This window comes from Miniopterus natalensis, chromosome 21 (assembly GCF_054644295.1).
Source record: "Miniopterus natalensis isolate mMinNat1 chromosome 21, mMinNat1.hap1, whole genome shotgun sequence".
Taxonomy (NCBI): domain Eukaryota; kingdom Metazoa; phylum Chordata; class Mammalia; order Chiroptera; family Miniopteridae; genus Miniopterus; species Miniopterus natalensis.
This window is the reverse complement of record NC_142101.1, coordinates 18,338,008-18,355,947: the sequence shown is the minus strand read 5'-3', so window position 1 is coordinate 18,355,947 and position 17,940 is coordinate 18,338,008. Positions and strand designations below refer to the sequence as shown.

Sequence of the window (17,940 nt, the reverse complement as noted above, 5' to 3'; positions counted from 1 at the left end):
GCTGAAGCTGGGGCCCGCTACTGACCCACACAGCGCGGGATCGACTCCCAGCTCCCGTTCCTGCACACGATTTCCTCTCCTTCCTGAATTAGAAAGTTTTCTTGACACAGGATAGATATTTTTTCTCCTTCTTGATAATTCACTGTCGTTGTCATAGTTTGAGATTTGGGAATCTGAGGTGGGGGTGGGCACCTTGGCGCTTCTAGAAATACAAGAATTAGGTTTCTTGGTGAAAAATCGCAAGTTAGAAATATTAGAAGAATAATTCAGGAAATGGTCAGTAATAGGCATCCCAAAAGATCAAGTTATAATGCTATGTCCGCGTTTAAACCTTACACTGTTTCGTCTTATCCGTCACTAACACACCACCCTGGGTGTATATTCTCACGGCCTACACAGATCCTTACTTTTTCTTCCTTCCGCCATCAGTCTTGGAAGGTTTATGTAAAACGCTTTCTGTATATTCTAAGCCTGAGGAAACTGGTACAAATATTGAGGACAGTGGGTCAAGGTGCCCTACAGTTAAAGAGGCGCCGCAAGACATGAAAAGCGGAAACGTGAACGAACCCTGTGTTATTATAATTTGGTGGTGGCAATAACTCAGTGATTTCAAGACAGATGTAAGTGAACAGACAGCCTGGCCGGCGTGGCTCAGCGGTTGAGCATCGACCTAGGATCCAGGAGATCGAGGTTCAATTCCCAGTCAGGGCACAGGCCCGGGTTGCGGGCTCGATCCCCAGTAGGGGGCGCGCAGGAGGCATTGATGTTTCTGTATCTCCCTCCCTCTCCCTTCCTCTCTCTGAAATCAATAAAGACATTTATATATACACACACGCGCGCACAAAAACAGATGAGTAGATGGGTAGATACCCACAGAGACAGATGGATGCCTACAAAGACAGATACGTAGGTAGACACATGCATCCACAGACCTTAGATAAGCACATGAGTTATAGGCAAAGGCACATTTGTAACACGAGAAATTGGCAGCAATTGTATTCCAACAGTAATGGGCACGCCCACTGTCCTATGCTAATTTAAAGCCACCATATTTCTGGGTGGTTTATTATATAGCTGACGAATGCACGATACACTTAATATTCAGAAACAGTGTTTTGGTTATTTTCTAAATTACCTTCCAGCTGCAAAACTATACATAATAAATAGCTAATGAAAAAATTTTAAGACACAGAGACTCCCTTTACAAGGTAAGAAGAAAAAGAATACGTTTTGAAAATGTTGTAAACAAGAGCTCACCTTTGCAGGACACTTCAGGCTCCCATGTCCCATTTACGCAGGTTGAGTGTTTCTGCCCTGACTTCCCTCCACATGAGTAGTTCAGTTGCGAATTATGCTCAGAGTCAGCCCATTCCAACTGGATTCTCTCAGATGCGGTCGGCGTTGGTAATTTACACTTCGCAAGTTCACCTGTTGCTATAAAATGGAAATATTCCACTGAAAACACTAATTAGGAGTATCCAAACAACTAACATAAATATAACTCTACAGTCCAGAGTATAATGAAATTAGAATTCAGGTCTATAAATTCCACCAGCAAAGTCATTCCTGAGCATGTCCATGAGGCGAGCTCTTATGTACGAGCATAGTCCTATGTCCAGTGTTGAAACTGCAGAAACAACCACCATCCTAAAGACCTTCTGCACTCCGGGGACTGCAAGAACATTGGAGGTTCACTTTTTGTCTGATCTACGTAGTAGAGTCATCTCATGACTAAATGTGGTCCCGCTTGAGAAATACGCAAATTTTCATATCCATTTTTACTTGATCTCAAACATCTCTACATTATATTAATCAACAATCTTAAAACGTTAAGTGGAAAAAAAAACTATCTGTGGATGTAGAAGATAGGAAATTGCTAGTTTAATTACATTTTAAAATAAATTTAATGTAAAATAACAATAAAAGTTGATCTACGGTGCAATGTACAGAATGTGAATATTTAAGCATATCTTTGGCATGATCACCAAAATCCAGAATAAGGAACTGGGTCTTTAAGTCATAACCTATTTTGTATATATTCTTAGAATCTCTGAGAAGCTATTTTATACATCAGATCATCCTACTATCCAATGATATTATAATGCCATAATAATCAATTTTTGCTGGCTTCGCTACGAGTTATATAGAGACTATAGAAGTTATACAGCCACGTATTTCAAAAATGCAATGCAGCTGACAATCCTTTTTGATTTTGATAAGATATCAGTGTAGGTCTTAGGTAGTATTTGTTAATAATTTGCTAATGATGAGAGTCAAGTGAGGTTGAACAAAACAAAACAAAGTCAAGTAAGTGGCCAAAGTAATGATTTTGCAATGCAACCTTGAAAATAAAACTAAAATAGAGGAGATTAATTTAAAACAGACAAGAGGCTTGAGAATTCATCTTATTTTTTAGGACTGGTCCAGAGTGTTGAGGGAGACAAAATGAATCTTTTTCCAGAGATGACTGAAGGAAGCTTTGTAGTCAAAAGGATGTGTGATGGTTGCTGTCATATGCCCTATGATGACTGGTTTCTGAAAGAATTTTTGTTTATTGGGAGAAAAAAACATCTTCAGAAGAGTGAAAAGTTGGATTATAGGGAGGTACAGAATAATCACTGGGGTGGAACATTTTAATCATATGTCTATACGTAAAATTGAGCTTCACACGTGTCAAGCAAACAATGTTAAGATCAGGGACAGATACATACAATGTTATTGCTGGTTTCTATTTTTCCTCTGTACACACCACTGAACTATAAACAATGAATGTTAGGATTTGTTATAATCTACAACCTGACATTTTCAGGAATATCTCTGAACTTCAAAAATGTGGTTGCAAGTCGAGTTTTACAATAAAACGATTACATGTTATTAAACGTCAACTATAGAAGTGTGTTCTCACCAATGCACTGAGGTGGCTGGGTCCAGTTTCCCCTGATACACGTAATGGATCTGTGACCGATCATCGTAAATGCTTCTCCGCAACTGAACTCTACTGACATCCCATGGTGATAGGGAGGAGTCGCATGGGACACATTGCCGTGATCAAGAGCAGGTATATCTCCACATGTACTGTTCTCCTCTGTGAAAGTTCCACAGACATATGTTCATCTTTAAAATGTAATCTATACGCGTATGTGAGTCGAAACACAAAGTGCTGAGTGAAGTCGAGAGAGACTGATATTGTGCACACATTACCAATACACACGGGCGGGGGTGTCCATTCTCCGTCCACACACTGGACCTTCCTAGAGCCCTTCATCAGGAACCTCGGGTTGCAGACATACTCCACCACCTCACCGTGCTCATAGTGTCCCTTCGGTGTCTCTGCGGTTTCCCCAGCGGGGAGGGGGGGAGGTGGACCGCACGCCTGTACCACAGCTACGGGAGAAATACTGCATAGTTCAAGGTCACATCGTCTACAACTTAAAATTGTATTAATTTACAACTTAAAATCCAGGAAAGTGAAGATTTTTCTTTCTTAAATTTATCATTCATGACCCGCTTTATTAGCACGTTCTTTGAGAAAGGAAAAAGAATGGTGTTTGCCCCACAGTAACATCTCCCGGTTCTGTTACTTACACCGAACTAGCATATTGGAAGTATATTTAAGCCCAGGAAACATGTTCAATATTCTAGATGACCTAAAAACATATGCAAACCAATGAGAAAATATAATTGTGTAACTTACAGTGATAGTCACATTCCAGGGAAACATTTCATCAAAACTCTTTTTAAAAAGACCATCACTGGAGGCGAGCGTTTAGTCAACGAATTTTCACTCTCAGTTACCCACGGGCCTGATTTAACTCCATGACCCTTGAATATTGTTTAGACACAATCAGGGCAACTTGAGGTGAGGCCCATGTTGACAGAAACATCCAACATTAGTGGTGAAATGTGGTGAAAAAAATACGACTAAAGAGGTCGTTGCAGTGTCAGGCACACTATGTCTATCTACGGATACTTCCAATATATAGTTCAAAAAACAACTGAAGATTATTTTCTTAAATAAGGAAATCTGATGTATCTACTACCCAACACGTGTTCCTCCAAAGTTTATCTCTGGCTTAACGCACTGAGTTATAAGACACACTGGAAGCCAATAGAAAATTCAGAGAGAAAAGCAAAATTAACATCCAAAGTTCTAATTCTCATTTGAGCGGCTGCCAGAGAAATATTCACCTTTACATGTTGGGAGGTTAGGGGACCACCCAAAGTGGTAGCACTGAACCGAATCTGGTCCAAGAAGTTTAAGTCTCCGTCTGCAGGAAAATTTCAGCACGTCTCCAACGACATATTTGTCTTTCTGGGGGTGAGCAAGTAAGTTTTCTTCTATATCGGGAACGATGCATTCTTTCTCTATAAAAAGTTAAATAACTTAATGAGAACATATGTCTAGTCAGTAAACTGTGTATGTCATGCAAAAATAAGTTGCTGGGTGTTGCATAAACAGAGGTATCAAATAAAAATCTCCCTGGAAATGCATTATCTGTCATGTTTAATACATTCTTCAAGTCCATATGGGATTCTCAGGACAGCAATAGATGTGTCCTGTAAAAGCTACTTGCTTACAGTGGATCTGATTTTATCACCAACACTTATAAAATCAAATGTTACATTTTCGGTATTATCAAAACACTACTATTCCCTCATGTAAAAAACCAAAACATTAGTGCTCCAATTTTAAACTACATGCTTGAATAAAAATTGGCATTTTTGTTTAAATACCAGTGGGGAACCAGGACACTCAGAGAGGCATTTCTAATATATTTCAGTAGAGGAACGTTAAAAGTCACTTAATTGATAAATTAAATCAATTCCTACCAATGCGTTCCCAAGGTCATAAGGTATAAAATTTTCGATAGGAAGCCGTGTTGGCCACCTTGGTTTCTATTGCTCTCTCTTATCACTTCCTCATATTTTCCTTCATGTTTTCCTGTCATACTCCTGATTTTGCATGGTTTTTTTGTGTGTGTCTGTGTGTGTGTGTTTAAAGAAGGCCCCTTGAAGGTGTAAAACTTCTACCTTCATACAACCTGGATCTGCCTCTAATCCCAGAAAACGCATTTATGATCACCTTAAAGCCCCGCCCTTTTACAGAGAGTAAAATCCAGACTCTTTAGGATCCATCTCTTGCCTACACTTCCAGTGTCATCTTATATCATCTCCCTTTGTCAATCCAGACTCCAGGCTTTACGGTCCTTGAATATTTCTACACAGGTCAGTTCTTGCTCTCGCTGTTGCGCCGTCCTTCATGGTTCTCAGCCCTTCTGGGCACAGGCGCCGTCCTATGTGAGACAGAGCCCTCCATCCCTCCTATGTTAGAAGCTCTCAGATTCTTTTGTTTCTTTGGGCACAGGGTATATAAAAATGTCTTAGACACAGTTGTTCATTTGGTTCACTGGCTTTGTCATTTTTTCCCCCATAATGCAAGGAAAGCTCTCAAAAGGCAGACGCCTCGTATTTTTCACCATTTTCTCTCAGCCGACGTGGAGCCGACTAGGTGCGTGTGCACAGCCTGAGTGGAGCGCGATCACCCGGGCCTTAGACACGGAGCGTCTACTTCTCCTGGTCGTAAAGTCCCCGTGTGTCGGTCTCCCCCTCTCTGAAACCTGTTGTAAACCTTTTCTACTCAGCCTTGTGGTCCTGCTTCCCTTCTCCCGTGTACGCTCCCTGTCACACGACCCTGTCTCCTGGGTCAAGGGGAGCAGAAACGTCCAACTCCAGCTTCCTCACAGCAGGAGAGTCGCACATCCCTGCTCCTTCCATCCGCCTGTTAAAAAGCTGGGAGGAGCCCGGCAGGTGTGGCTCAGAGGTTGAGCCTCGACCTGGGATCCAGGAGATCGGGGTTCGATTCCCGGTCAGGGCACAGGCCTGGGTTGGGGCTTGACCCCCAGCAGGGGGCGAGCAGGAGGGAGCCGATCAATGACTCATCATTGGTGTTTCTCTCCCTCCCTCTCCCTTCCTCTCTCTGAAGTCAGTATGTACACGTATGTTGGAAGGGGCTCTGCTGCCACGAAGCCTCGGGCTTCCACAGGAGCTCTGGCTGCCTGTCCCTGCCACCCTGCCGGGGACTCCCAACCTCAGGCACGCAGCCCTGCCTGCTTCCCTCTGGACTACACACTCCTCGGCATTCGGTGGGCTCTGCTGTCAACCAACTTCTCCCCAAAACTACTTCCTTCCGCATGTCGTTTCACTGAGCACTGTCCTGGGCGCCGGTTCCCAGGCAGCCAGCTTCTTGGAGGAGTTATCCCCGCGGCCGTGCACATTTCTGACTAATCGTCTCTCTTCAGCAGGTACTAGTAGGCTCTGCTCCATCCGTCCCACCCAAAACCTTTTCTGGTCTATTTACTGTTGGCTTCTAAGTAGCCAAATCCGCCACCATCTGACATTCTTCGAACGGGACGCACCAGCTGAGTTAGAAGGAGCCCCCCGTCCCCATAGCAATGTGGCTAGACTGCGGCTTCCTTGGGGGTGCTGCCTGGCAGGCACTGTGGGAGAAGTGCCCATGGAGAATGGAGTCTAATGACCAAGACACTTTAAAAAATACTAGGATGTTTGTCCACACTGAAGCACTGTACAGATTAGGAAGCGTGGGCGCCCCTTCGGATGAGCTCTGGGGCTGCCCCGAGACGCGGCCTTAGCAAATCGTGGGATGGAGCCGGAGCCCGCGCGGGCCAGCGCCACGGACCCCATCAACCCGCCAGCGACCCTTCCTCTGGCTTCACCCCTTCCTTCCCTCTGCACACCTGCCACAGCGTCCATTCCAACGCTTTCCCCCCGGGGGCTCCTGTCTCTCCGCTCTGCTGCCCACGGCCCTTCTGCCTGACATCTTCAAACAGGCCGGGAAGCTCAGGGCTCAGCCCCGAGGTCTCTGCCTTTCCCAGGCTGTCCCCTTCCCTCGGAGATGTCGTCACTTACATGGTGATCATCGCCTGGAGACCTGGCTGCACCTAAACATTGGGCTCTACAGTTTATAACCCAGTTTTGACCGTCCGCGGGCAGCTCAACCATCATGTGCCCAAGTCAAAAGCTGAGCTGTCCCTCTCAGTGCTCCTTCTACCGCATCCACCCACTTACAAAAAGCCGAATCCATTTGCCTGCCTTCTTATGAAAAATGTAAAGATGCGAGTCCCTTGGTTATTACTGTCTGACACCCAGCATGCAGTAACGTTCCCTGTGTTTTCTCTCACCAGAACGTGTCCCAAATCTGTCCTCTGCGCCTCACCTTCTCAGCTGTCCATCTATCCCCATTCCCACCTAAAAGTCTCCATCATCTTCAGCAGAATCCCCGATTATTTCCCAAATACTGTTTTGTTTTCCAAGCTTTGCACATACTGTCCCCTTGAGCTGGAATATTCTCCATCCGCCCAGCTGCCCACAGACTGCAGTTCTGTTTCTAACCCTGAAAGACAGACAGCTCACTGGCAGACATAAAGGAGAGTCACGCAACAGTCCTCAGAGATATTCGAAATCAGAGACTAGAGAGATCCTCTCGGGACCTGCAGGGACGCACCCCGGAGCTGGGAGGCGCCAGGCACAAACTGGGGAGGAAACTGCTCAGGAAGTTGTAAAAAAATACAGTTTGGGTCATGAGTGACCAGAATATGATATAATATTTACAGAATATAAAAGCTTGCATGTAGAATCATAAAACCCGTATACATTACGAACAGATTTTGTCTATTTGGATAATCCTGAAGATCAGTACTTACCATGACAGGTGGGCGTATCAGACCAACCATGTTCACCACACACTATGACCCCTGTGGTGTGTCCGTCTCCGTTTTTATATCCGTCCTGGCATTCATAGGCCAACCTGTCTTTGACCTTAAACCACGTGCCATCACTCTTGGCTCTGGCATTCTCAAATACTGGCATATCACAAGATTCTAATGCATAATAGAATTGAAGATTTCATTTCTAATATTATTTAACGGACAATCCAATTGCATAAGTTCCATCCCAAGAACAGAAAAAGCTTTATCACTTAGCATGTGCTAATAAATTATGTATCACATAAAAATAGTCTAAGCGTACCAGTGGTAAATCATTGTCCTAAAATCGTTACTCATAATACAAACATGTATTTCTACACAGCAGTTTCACCATTGCCTAAATCACCCAAAAAGTTCATTTTAGGAGCATTTTTCTCAATTCATTTAAAGTTAGACATTTATTCCATGCTAGCAGTAAAACAGGCCATAGCAGATGCATTATACTTTTTTTTTTTTTAACAAAGCAGAATAGCATTTCTTGAATGCAGATGCCAAACTTGTTAGCAGTTGTGAAATACATGCTTGAGAAAATGAACTGGTTCAACACAAAATTAATTTTCAACAGTGAGTAAATTTTTAACACTATAAAATTCTACTTTAAAGCATACTAATTTTTAAAGCTCACATGTTAATTTAGCTTTTACAGATACTTCTTAATATATATTCTTCTTTGTATATTCTTTTATGCTTATCAAGATTGAATGTAAAGACAGTTCTATATTTATAATTAGTATAGGAAAACAAAATGTTAAAAATGGTCTCAGTTTTCACTAACTCTTTTCTGGAGTGATGTTAATAAAGGTTTTAATAGTTTACCTCAAATTTTATAACATATTATGCAGTCAGCTAGCTTAAAGATTTAAAAAAAAGAAAGCAAAACTATAATAATAACAAGAATAATAGAGACATTTTTTCTTTCCTATTAAGAGTGTTGTAACGAATAACCGATCTCAATTTAATATAAAATGAGTCTGATATGGATTCAACCTCTATCATTTCTTTCGGTACTTCCCATAGGAAGTGATTCAATTGGAAAAAAAATAAAAATAATAGGAATGGGCATTTTAAATGTCCCCTTCACCTAAAGTGAATGGAAAATATCAATGTGTATCTTGGGATGAGTAAGAAAAAATGAGGAAGCTGTTCTTAGGAAATGTTCATAAACATGGAGGCAGTAAAGCAGAGGAATCTGTCAACAGGATAGAATCCAGTTCCGTCTGGAAGCATTTCGCAGGCTCCACTAACTGTTCCGTGGGTTTTCTAGGGGGAATGGTCTTTCAGAAGACGACCTGCCCTTCAGTATCTAGCATATAAACACACAGGTGAAGTTATCCCAACGTTATGTACTGTGCACCGATACTTTTACTTAACAACTAACTTTCATGTCTAGGAACAAAGACTCTGACATAAAAGTCTGACCCCCTAAATAAAGGCAGGTACAACAGGCAAAGGTCTCAGCTGAAAATGGGTGAGTTTCCATGAGAATACACAGAAGCCTTCCTGACCTGTTTGTAAATCACAGGATGTCTTACGGTGCAAAAACCTTGAACTGAAAGGTGGGCTTCTATCTACCCTGCTAGTGGTTAATTTTGAAGGTAAAAAAAAAAATTTACCTGTACCTTCTCAAAAACTTTTTATTTAGCTTTTCAAATATTACCACCTCAGCTTCCACCACCCCAAGAAAGAGAATTCAGTTAAAGTAAACTTGTTCAACGGTCATTAAATACTGAACAGGATCCTCATGAATGACTTACTGACGCATTTGGGTTGAGCTGACCATCCACTTTGCAGACACGTAATATATCCCGATGTCTGACCATCCTCTGTTATATAACCTTGTCTGCAGTTGTATTTTATTTCCTTGTGTAAGGTGTATGTAGATTCAGACTCAGAAATAAATCCATTCTCAATATTTGCCTCTGATTTTAAACATATGTCTGAAGGGAAGAGAGCAGGAGCAGAATGTAAGCGTACGGTCAGTAAACATTCTCACAACGACTCAGACAATATTACAGCCTAAAAAATAAGGAGTCATTTTTAAATGAAAACCTGCAAAAATCCTAATCACCCAAGGTATGGTGTCAGAGAAAATAAGCTATGAGTTTTTGAAAATATATTAAAGCAAGGCATTAAAAAAATTTGTTTTGGAGCTAAGCAAGATTTAAAATACTCAGATGCCTTGTAAGAAATTGTTATAAATCTGCTTGTCTGATGCAGGGGTGGGGAACATGGAGCCCCTGCACTGTATGTATGTCCTTTGGTCTGGCCCTGCCAAGGCAACCACAGGGAGAACTCGAAAGTCAGTAAGTCCAGGAGCTTTTCTCATAGCTACTTTTTAAGTTGATAATTTTGTAAGGCCTGAGAGTGATGTTATAAATATCCAAGTGGCCCTAGGTGGAAAAGAGGTTCCCCACCCCGCTCTAATGAATCTGGAACCCTACAGCATGCCAGAGCTCTCCTAGCAAAGGGTCCTTTCCTAAGACTGACTTGCTTTAAATACTGCTGAGAGGTAGAGCTTACGTGCTGTCCCCCTATGGGAAACAGTGGTCACTCTGTGAGGGGATGGCTGTGTTTAGCAGCTCCATCTGGTGGCCACTTCACAACGTATGCATATGTCGAGACAGAAAACACGTTACGCATATGCAATTCCCATTTTTCAATTACACCCATTAATGCTGATAAAAGAAAAACAAATTGGAAGAGATGAAAGTATGAGCAGGGAGCGAATAGAAAACAGACCCGAGAGAAAATGTAGTTAAATAAAAGGTGGTTCGTTGGAAAAAAGAGTAAAATCGATAAACACAAGGAAAGACTAATGAAGACACTTCTAGCCACACACACACAACGGGGAAACCACTGAGGACCAGATTTGGTTTTGCCCGGCCGGTGTGGCTCAGTGGTTGAGCATCGACCTATGAACCAGGAGGTCACGGTTCGATTCCCGGTCAGGGCTCAGGCCCGGGCTGCGGGCTCGATGCCCAGCTGGGGTCGCTCGGGAGGCAGCCGACCCAAATCGATGACAATCACCTGTGAGGCAGCATGGACACAGCCAGTGCCTGCCTGTGACCCCTGGTAGACAGACGCAAGTGAGGTGAGGCCTGGTCTCAAAGTGGCTCCACGGGCAGGTGGGAACTTTCCAGATTACAACACAGGGAGAGAAAGCCCAAGCAGGGCATGTCGGCCACACTCAACAGAAGAAACGAAACCCGCTGTTCTCGAAGAGGTGCCGCCACCAAAACTTGAGCCCAGATCAGCAGAGTGGAAAGAACTGTGGAATGAAAGAGCGAGCGCCACAAATCTGCGCAGCGCTCCCTCGGTTCTTTGGCGGAATATGTGACACTACAGCGCCGGGCGAGACCCCGTGAGAATGGGAAGAGTAAGTAGCAGAGGAAAGAGCTACCAGGAAACAATAAATTCCAAGATTTCCAGGACACACACAACTCTGGAAAACATTCACATTATTATTTTTTTTTTTATGTCTTTATTGATTTCAGAGAGAGGAAGGGAGAGGGAGAGAGAGAGAGAGAGAAACATCAATGATGAGAGAGAGTCATTGATTGGTTGCCTCCTGCACGCCCCCGACTGGGGATCGGGCCCCCAACCCGGGCATGTGCCCTGACGGGGAATCGAACCGCGATCTCCTGGATCCTAGGTTGAGGCTCAACCGCTGAGCCACATGGGCCGGGCAAAACACTCCTATTTGATCAGTCAAACTGAAAAGACATCTTTAAACACATATCATTTAGTAGAGAGACCAGAAGAGGCCGTATTCATCCGTATTCTGAAAAAATTAGTCTGAGAGTAAAAGGCTCCCCAAACCAGGCTTATTAGTTTAAAAACAAGCCTTGACTGGATCGCGTTGACTGGAGCCACCTTAGCCTTCCCAAACCAAATACACAACCCAGTAAGACTCGACGTCTCCAAGCCCAAACGCCCAAGAGGGACACTTCAGGGAAGGAGGAGCTCAACAAGGTGGAACTGTTGCTCTCAGTGTCTTCAATGCATCCAATCTTGGATCTTTTTGCTCCAATGGTGACTGAAACTTCTCTGCTGGGTTCTGGACCCCCCAAAGATGCTCTCATCCATGGGTGACTGTCAGAATCAGTGTTCTTTGTGGGGAAGTCAATAGAAACTCCTAACCTGTCATCTTGATTATGAAACGCTATTATTACAGGTTTGCTCTTTATGGTCTTTTGGTAGTTTTCTTTATTTTGCTATTAATATATCAAGAAATTGGCGTTTCCACTCATACACACTTGAAAAAATAAAACCAAATAAGTCCATTGGCAAAACAAGAAGCTGGTTGAAACATTCTGCCACAGTTAGTACAGGTGAGGCCTAGACAACCAGGCAGACTGGATCTTAGGGCAGTTTCTTACCGACACGGATGCATTTGGGAGGAGGAACCCATCCATCCTCTGTACAGGTCATTGTGGTCTGCTGATTTTCAAGACTGTAGCCCTGATAGCAGTTAACTTTTAGGGACTGACCCTGTAAATATCTGTATTCATACCATGGAGAGTGTCCATTTTCCAAATGATTGAAAACACATTTTCCTAAGATAATGAAAAAACATACACATTAATTTGGTCAAGATAATAAATTAAAACTTATCTTTACAATATTTAAATCAGAATGCGTAAGTACCCCAAATAACACATAGCTTAAGAAAAAGTGAACTTTGCTAGAAAATAAAAAATAATATGATATGTTCTTTATCTGTAGTTTTCACAACTTACTATGTATAAATGACATAAGTATTTTCAGTCTTTATTTTTATCTCTCGTGTTTTTAATGAGGGGCTCCTCATAAAACAAAACCTTACACTGATCTTTCCCTCGACCTTAACTGTCTCACGCAGGCTGAATTGTACTCGTGTTTTGCCTTCTCCGCTCTGAAATGTTTCCACATGCACAGGATGAGAGGTTTACTTACTGAGGCAGGGCACTTTTGGCGACCATCCATCTCGTGTGCATCTAAGGTAATCCCAACCACTCTCTGAAGGAGTCACATAGTTGCTATGACAGGAATAGTAATACGATTTTCCTACTGATACTGGAAAATATGGTTTATATATTGCTTCATGATGTAGGTATCCATGTGGTATATCTGGAAAGTCACAGGGCTGAACTAGCAATAGAAGCAAACAGAAAACAGTATACTTAATGTTTTACCTTAATAAACATCAAATGAGAGAGAAATTGTTTCAATTACACTCATTGCATTTGTGATTCTAAGACAAGGAAAGTTATACAATTCACATGAGGTAAATAACACTCGTGACCATTTCACAGTGTATAAAAACATCAAACCATTATGCTGTGCACCTGAAATTAATATAACTTTATGTGTCTATTTTATCTAAATCAATCAGTCAATAATGAAGCATCTTCCTACGCGCCCTGAGGTCTGTTTCCTGGTGGTGGCAGCAGCCCCTTTAAGGGAACCGCACGTTAACACTCACTTGGACTTGGCCTTGAATCAACACCGAGGCCACTGGCCTGCTGTTTGTATCAGTTCACTTTTCACTCACGGAAGATCCAGCTTCAGTGTGGGCCCCTTTACAATGAGCTGATAGGTAAAGAAAAGCAGTGCGGTTGCAGAGACAGAAAACCCTTGGAAAGGGGAGAAGAATCAGGGATAGAAATAAAATAGCCTGTTGAGCTGCGTGGCATTTGGTGGCACGTGATGACTTTAGAAAATCAACAGTGTCTCCCACAGGACATTGTCTCCCTCCTCGGAGGAGCCCAGTCCCCTCCCCTTGGTGAGGCTGGACTGAGGGCCTCTGTTCTCAGGAGCAGGTGCGGCTGAGGGGCGGTGCGCGGCCAGGTCATAAATGGCCTGGAGGCCTCTCCAGGTCTCTCAGGTCACTGGCTCTGGGCGAATCAAAGCCCTGTGGGGACACCCAGGTGGAGTGACCCTGAGCCTCCTGCAGGAGCCCTGGGCGTGGGCCCTCTTGGAAGTTCATCCTGCAGCCCAGCCCAGCCCAGCCCCCGCCTGGCCAGCCTCCCAGGGCAGCGGGGCAGGGAGTGGCTTCAGGTGAGGCAGCTAAGCCGCTTCCAAATCCTGCCCCTGCCAACAATGGGACCAGAGAGGCTGTTGTTTTAAGATAGTGTGTTTGGGGGAATTTGTTACACAGCGATCAGTGACTAGTATACTAGGTGTTAAATGGTGGTACTCTTACCCAGTGTTTTAATTCACATATTAGAATTATATTAGTGAGATAAATATATATTCATCCACATATAGTTAACATTGAATAGTGAAAGATTAAAAGTTTTTTATTAACAAAAATGTGGTTTTAATCTTAATTAGAATCCGCTACTTTGAAGAGTAGTGAATGGTTTAGATTCTCTGCTTTACATTGTCAGTGAGGCAAAGATTTGGAAGTACTAGGTCCCCTTTAGTTTTAAATTTATCAGAGGTAACTTCAGAATTAAGAAGCAGGTCAAGGTGTGAACAGAACTCACAGCTACATCTTGGAGGAGGCTCCCAGCCGATATCAGTGCATTTCGCCGTGTTTCCTCGGGTGGAAGGGTAATACCCACTTTTACAGTTGTATCTGATTATCTGTCCCACTCTGTATTTCGTCCTGTCAGGAGTGAAGTGACTGTTTGCAATCCTTGGAGGCTCACATGTTACTTCTGGGAAGAGAAAGGGCATGTGGGTTACGAGGGAATCTGTACCCACGAAAACAGTCAAGTACATGACAATAAAGATGCCTTTCTTGGTCCCCCACAGAGCGAAATGGCATTCAAACGAGCAGAGCTCGCACCCCTCCCCGCCCACTCATTCCCCTCCTCACCTTGGCTGCCTGGAGGGTCTGTGCCCCTGCTCTCCTGAACCCTTTCTCCAAAGCTGCCCCATCCATCGTGACGTTCCCCGTGTGGCAAGGACGTCGTAATACATCCCTTCAACTCTGCTTTCCTCTCCCCTCAACTTCCTTGACTTGTCAAGTTGTGGTAAGGACTCTTTCCAAATATTCCGAGTCCCTTCTTTGCATAGGGCAGTGGAATGAGCGTGGCAGTAATATGTTTCCTTTTAGGAAGGACTCTTTAAGAGCCATTGTGGGAGTTTTTAATCTTTTTTTCCCCAGCCGCAGTGGCTACAGAAAGACATGGAAAGACCCTGTGGCTGACTTCTGATTCTTGCAACGAACAGAATGAGCAGAGTCCCTTCCGTTCCACATTGGAGGTCAGCATGGGTAGGAAATAAAATTTAGCTTATGAGGCTAATGCAATTTTGGAACATATTTCTCTTACTCTAATAGGATAACCCAGTCCAGGGTTTGGAAATCCTTCTACATAAAGGACCAGATAAAAAGTCTCTGTCCCAACTACTCCGCTTGCCTTTGTAATGGGAAAGTAGCCACAAACAATACATAGACGAATGGGACTGGCTACGCTCCCGTAATAATACTTGGTTTACAAAGAGGGGACAGGCTGGATTTGACCTGCGTTCTATACCGTTGACTGGGTATCCTAATTTATACAGCTCCCCTTTCAGTTCTTTTTTGTCAACTTTACTATATCTCAACAATGGATCAACTTGCAAATTTCACTAAGAGAGCAACCAAATAATATTGGGAGAATTTTGTTAAATTAATTAGCAGTAGAAGAACTTCTGGTGATTGCTTTTAAGCAGTGGGCATACATCCCTTGACACATTTTAATTCCTGATTCTCATAATGTCTGTTAAAATAAACGGTGCTACTAAAACATCAGGGCAGGTGTCTCTTTCCAAAATAATAATATCGCCCGGCCGGGTGTGGCTCAGCGGTTCAGCATCCACTTAGGATCCAGGAAGTCACGGTTTGATTCCTGGTCAGGGCACAGGCCCAGGTTGTGGGCTCGACCCCCGGTGGGCGGCGTGTAGGAGGCAGCCGATCAATGACTCTCTCTCATCATCGATGTTTCTCTCTTTCTCTCCCTCTCCCTCTCCCTTCCTCTCTTGGAAATCAATAAAGACATATTTTTTTAAAATATAGTAATAATATCTGAGTTTGTCCAAACGTGTGAGGCTGCATTTTTTTCTACTGTTAGAAACAATCATTAAGATTTGAAATAAGAATAGTACTTCAATATTAGCACTTTATTTTGTGAGTCAGTACAAAACCCAGTTTGCACAGGGAATGGGTGAACTGGGATCCAATTTGGTGTTTACTTGGCAGTTCTTGGTTGGTGTTTTCATTCCTGTAAATGACTTCTTGTCAGAGACTGTCCCTTATTGGATACAGAGCCCAAAGTTTCCTTAAATTACCCTCAAATAAAATCCCCGACACTACAAAACATAGGCCAGATGGAAGAAAGTTTGTGTTTTATCCTAGATGATTTTATTTTAAAATGCCTTTTATAATTTAGTTTCAAATTGCTTATAGATTTGGGGAAAATAGATATACTTTGGGAGTCCTTCACTATCAGCAGGTAGGTCTTTCCATTGTGGCAGGACTTTAGGGAGCATTTGTGATATTAATTAGCTGAGGCACAGAGAGTGAAGTTCATCAACGGTGGCGAGAACGTACAGCAAAAGATACAGAGGAGAAATATACCGTTACCTTTGCACGAAGGGGCCGGAGTCCATCCAAACTGGGTGCAGACAGCCTCTGCTCTTTCACTGTAACTGTAACCCGGGAAGCATCTGTACTGAAATCTCTCATTTTCTTTATAAGAATTCTTAGGAGACGTAGGCTCTCCATTTGGAATTTCTGGTACTTTGCAGGAAATGCCTAGAAACAAGGGATTAAATTCCAAAATGTTTGTGATATATTAAATTGATGTATCCAAGACATGGTTACATGAAGACATGAATTCTGTTTCCATTGAGTAAAGCAGGTCACCCAGCAGCAGTGCTGTTTTGACCTGAGTGCTTGAATTTATCTGCTGCTCTTAACATTCATTTTTGGAAGAAGTTAAAATCCTGACTACGATGATGGTGCTAATTCTACTTGGTTTGAGGATGATCGGCTAGTCCTGTTGAAATAAACAGTGGCGATAACCTTCACTGACTGTTTATATAAAATGGAACACAGCCATAAGCTTACTGTGATAAGCATTTTCACTGAGCACCCTGCAAACCTACATCTTGTCTAGTAGAGTTGCTACTGAAAGAGTCATTCATTACGGACTTTGTCAAAAAATGAATCGATCTCGCTGTCGCGACAGCTCCGAAAAGTAAATGACCTCTTGCTTGTGCGGTTTCACCATCCATCCAAGTTTTCTGTCAAGACAACACTGGCCATCATCTTTCACACCATCTCCTTTCAAATATTTCCCCTGGGATTACGGCCACGAGAACTAACTTCCCAGATCCTGTCCTCTCACCTGTCCCAGCTCTTCTCCTGTTTGTAATCTAATGACCATCTTTCTCGTCACTCCATTGCTCCACTTAAAATTCTTCGTCGATTCCCAATTCCGTCTGAATAAAAGTCAGTTTCTTCAAAAGACCCTTGGACTGGCCCATCTTCAGTCCATCCCCGAGGCCCCTGAGGACAGCGGGGAGAGGGAAGCTTGGTGCTCAGGGAGCCTCAGTGCCCGAGTCCACTTTCTGCACAGTTTCCCCTCCTTGACTCCATCCAGGGGATCCTCACTGTCCCTCTAAGACTTAACCCCAGGCGTTCGTCATTCCAGGGAGGTGTCGCCAACCACAGACATTCAGCTGGAAATAGGCCCCGCCTGTAACTTCTAGAGCAGACAGTATTTGCTATGCTGAACAGAAACCCTTATCATTACTGGCTTGAAAAATTAGTTTTGTTAGAAAAAAGGTTTTAAGGAGAAGAATGCTTTTCTCTGCATCTCACTGTGGAAAAGGCTAGACTAAGGAAGTGTAAATAATTTGGAGATTTTAGATAACGTTAAAAAATGGATACAGTAGAAATTTCTGCCAAAGAAGTGTGGGTGAAACACGAGTATGGGGCTTTCGATAAATTGTCCAAAGTGTTTCATTATGAAAGCCAGAATCATCATATTGGTCATTATGCATCGGTCAGCAGTTTACAACCAAAGAATTCTTTAAAAAATTTATTTAAAATTTTTTTCAGTTGCAGCTGACATACAATATTATATTAGTTTCAGGCATATCACACAGTGATTAGACATTTATCTAATTTACGAAACCATCACTCAATAAATCTAGTCCCCACCTGGCACCATATATAGTT

The 17,940-nt window shown here is 43.0% G+C and overlaps 1 protein-coding gene across 1 annotated transcript in view; it reads right to left on the bottom strand.

Annotated features, from left to right (window-relative positions):
- Positions 1-17,940, bottom strand: part of CFH (complement factor H) — a 91,169-nt gene that overhangs the window by 60,395 nt on the left and 12,834 nt on the right. Inside the window, exons 6-16 of the mRNA XM_087829060.1 lie at positions 16,339-16,509; positions 14,255-14,428; positions 12,720-12,914; positions 12,164-12,340; positions 9,539-9,721; positions 7,722-7,898; positions 4,189-4,365; positions 3,202-3,384; positions 2,906-3,085; positions 1,258-1,434; positions 26-202 (exon numbers count right to left, since the gene is read on the bottom strand). Coding sequence (XP_087685186.1) covers positions 26-202; positions 1,258-1,434; positions 2,906-3,085; positions 3,202-3,384; positions 4,189-4,365; positions 7,722-7,898; positions 9,539-9,721; positions 12,164-12,340; positions 12,720-12,914; positions 14,255-14,428; positions 16,339-16,509 — 1,971 coding nt within the window. The remainder of the gene's footprint in view (positions 1-25; positions 203-1,257; positions 1,435-2,905; positions 3,086-3,201; positions 3,385-4,188; positions 4,366-7,721; positions 7,899-9,538; positions 9,722-12,163; positions 12,341-12,719; positions 12,915-14,254; positions 14,429-16,338; positions 16,510-17,940) is intronic.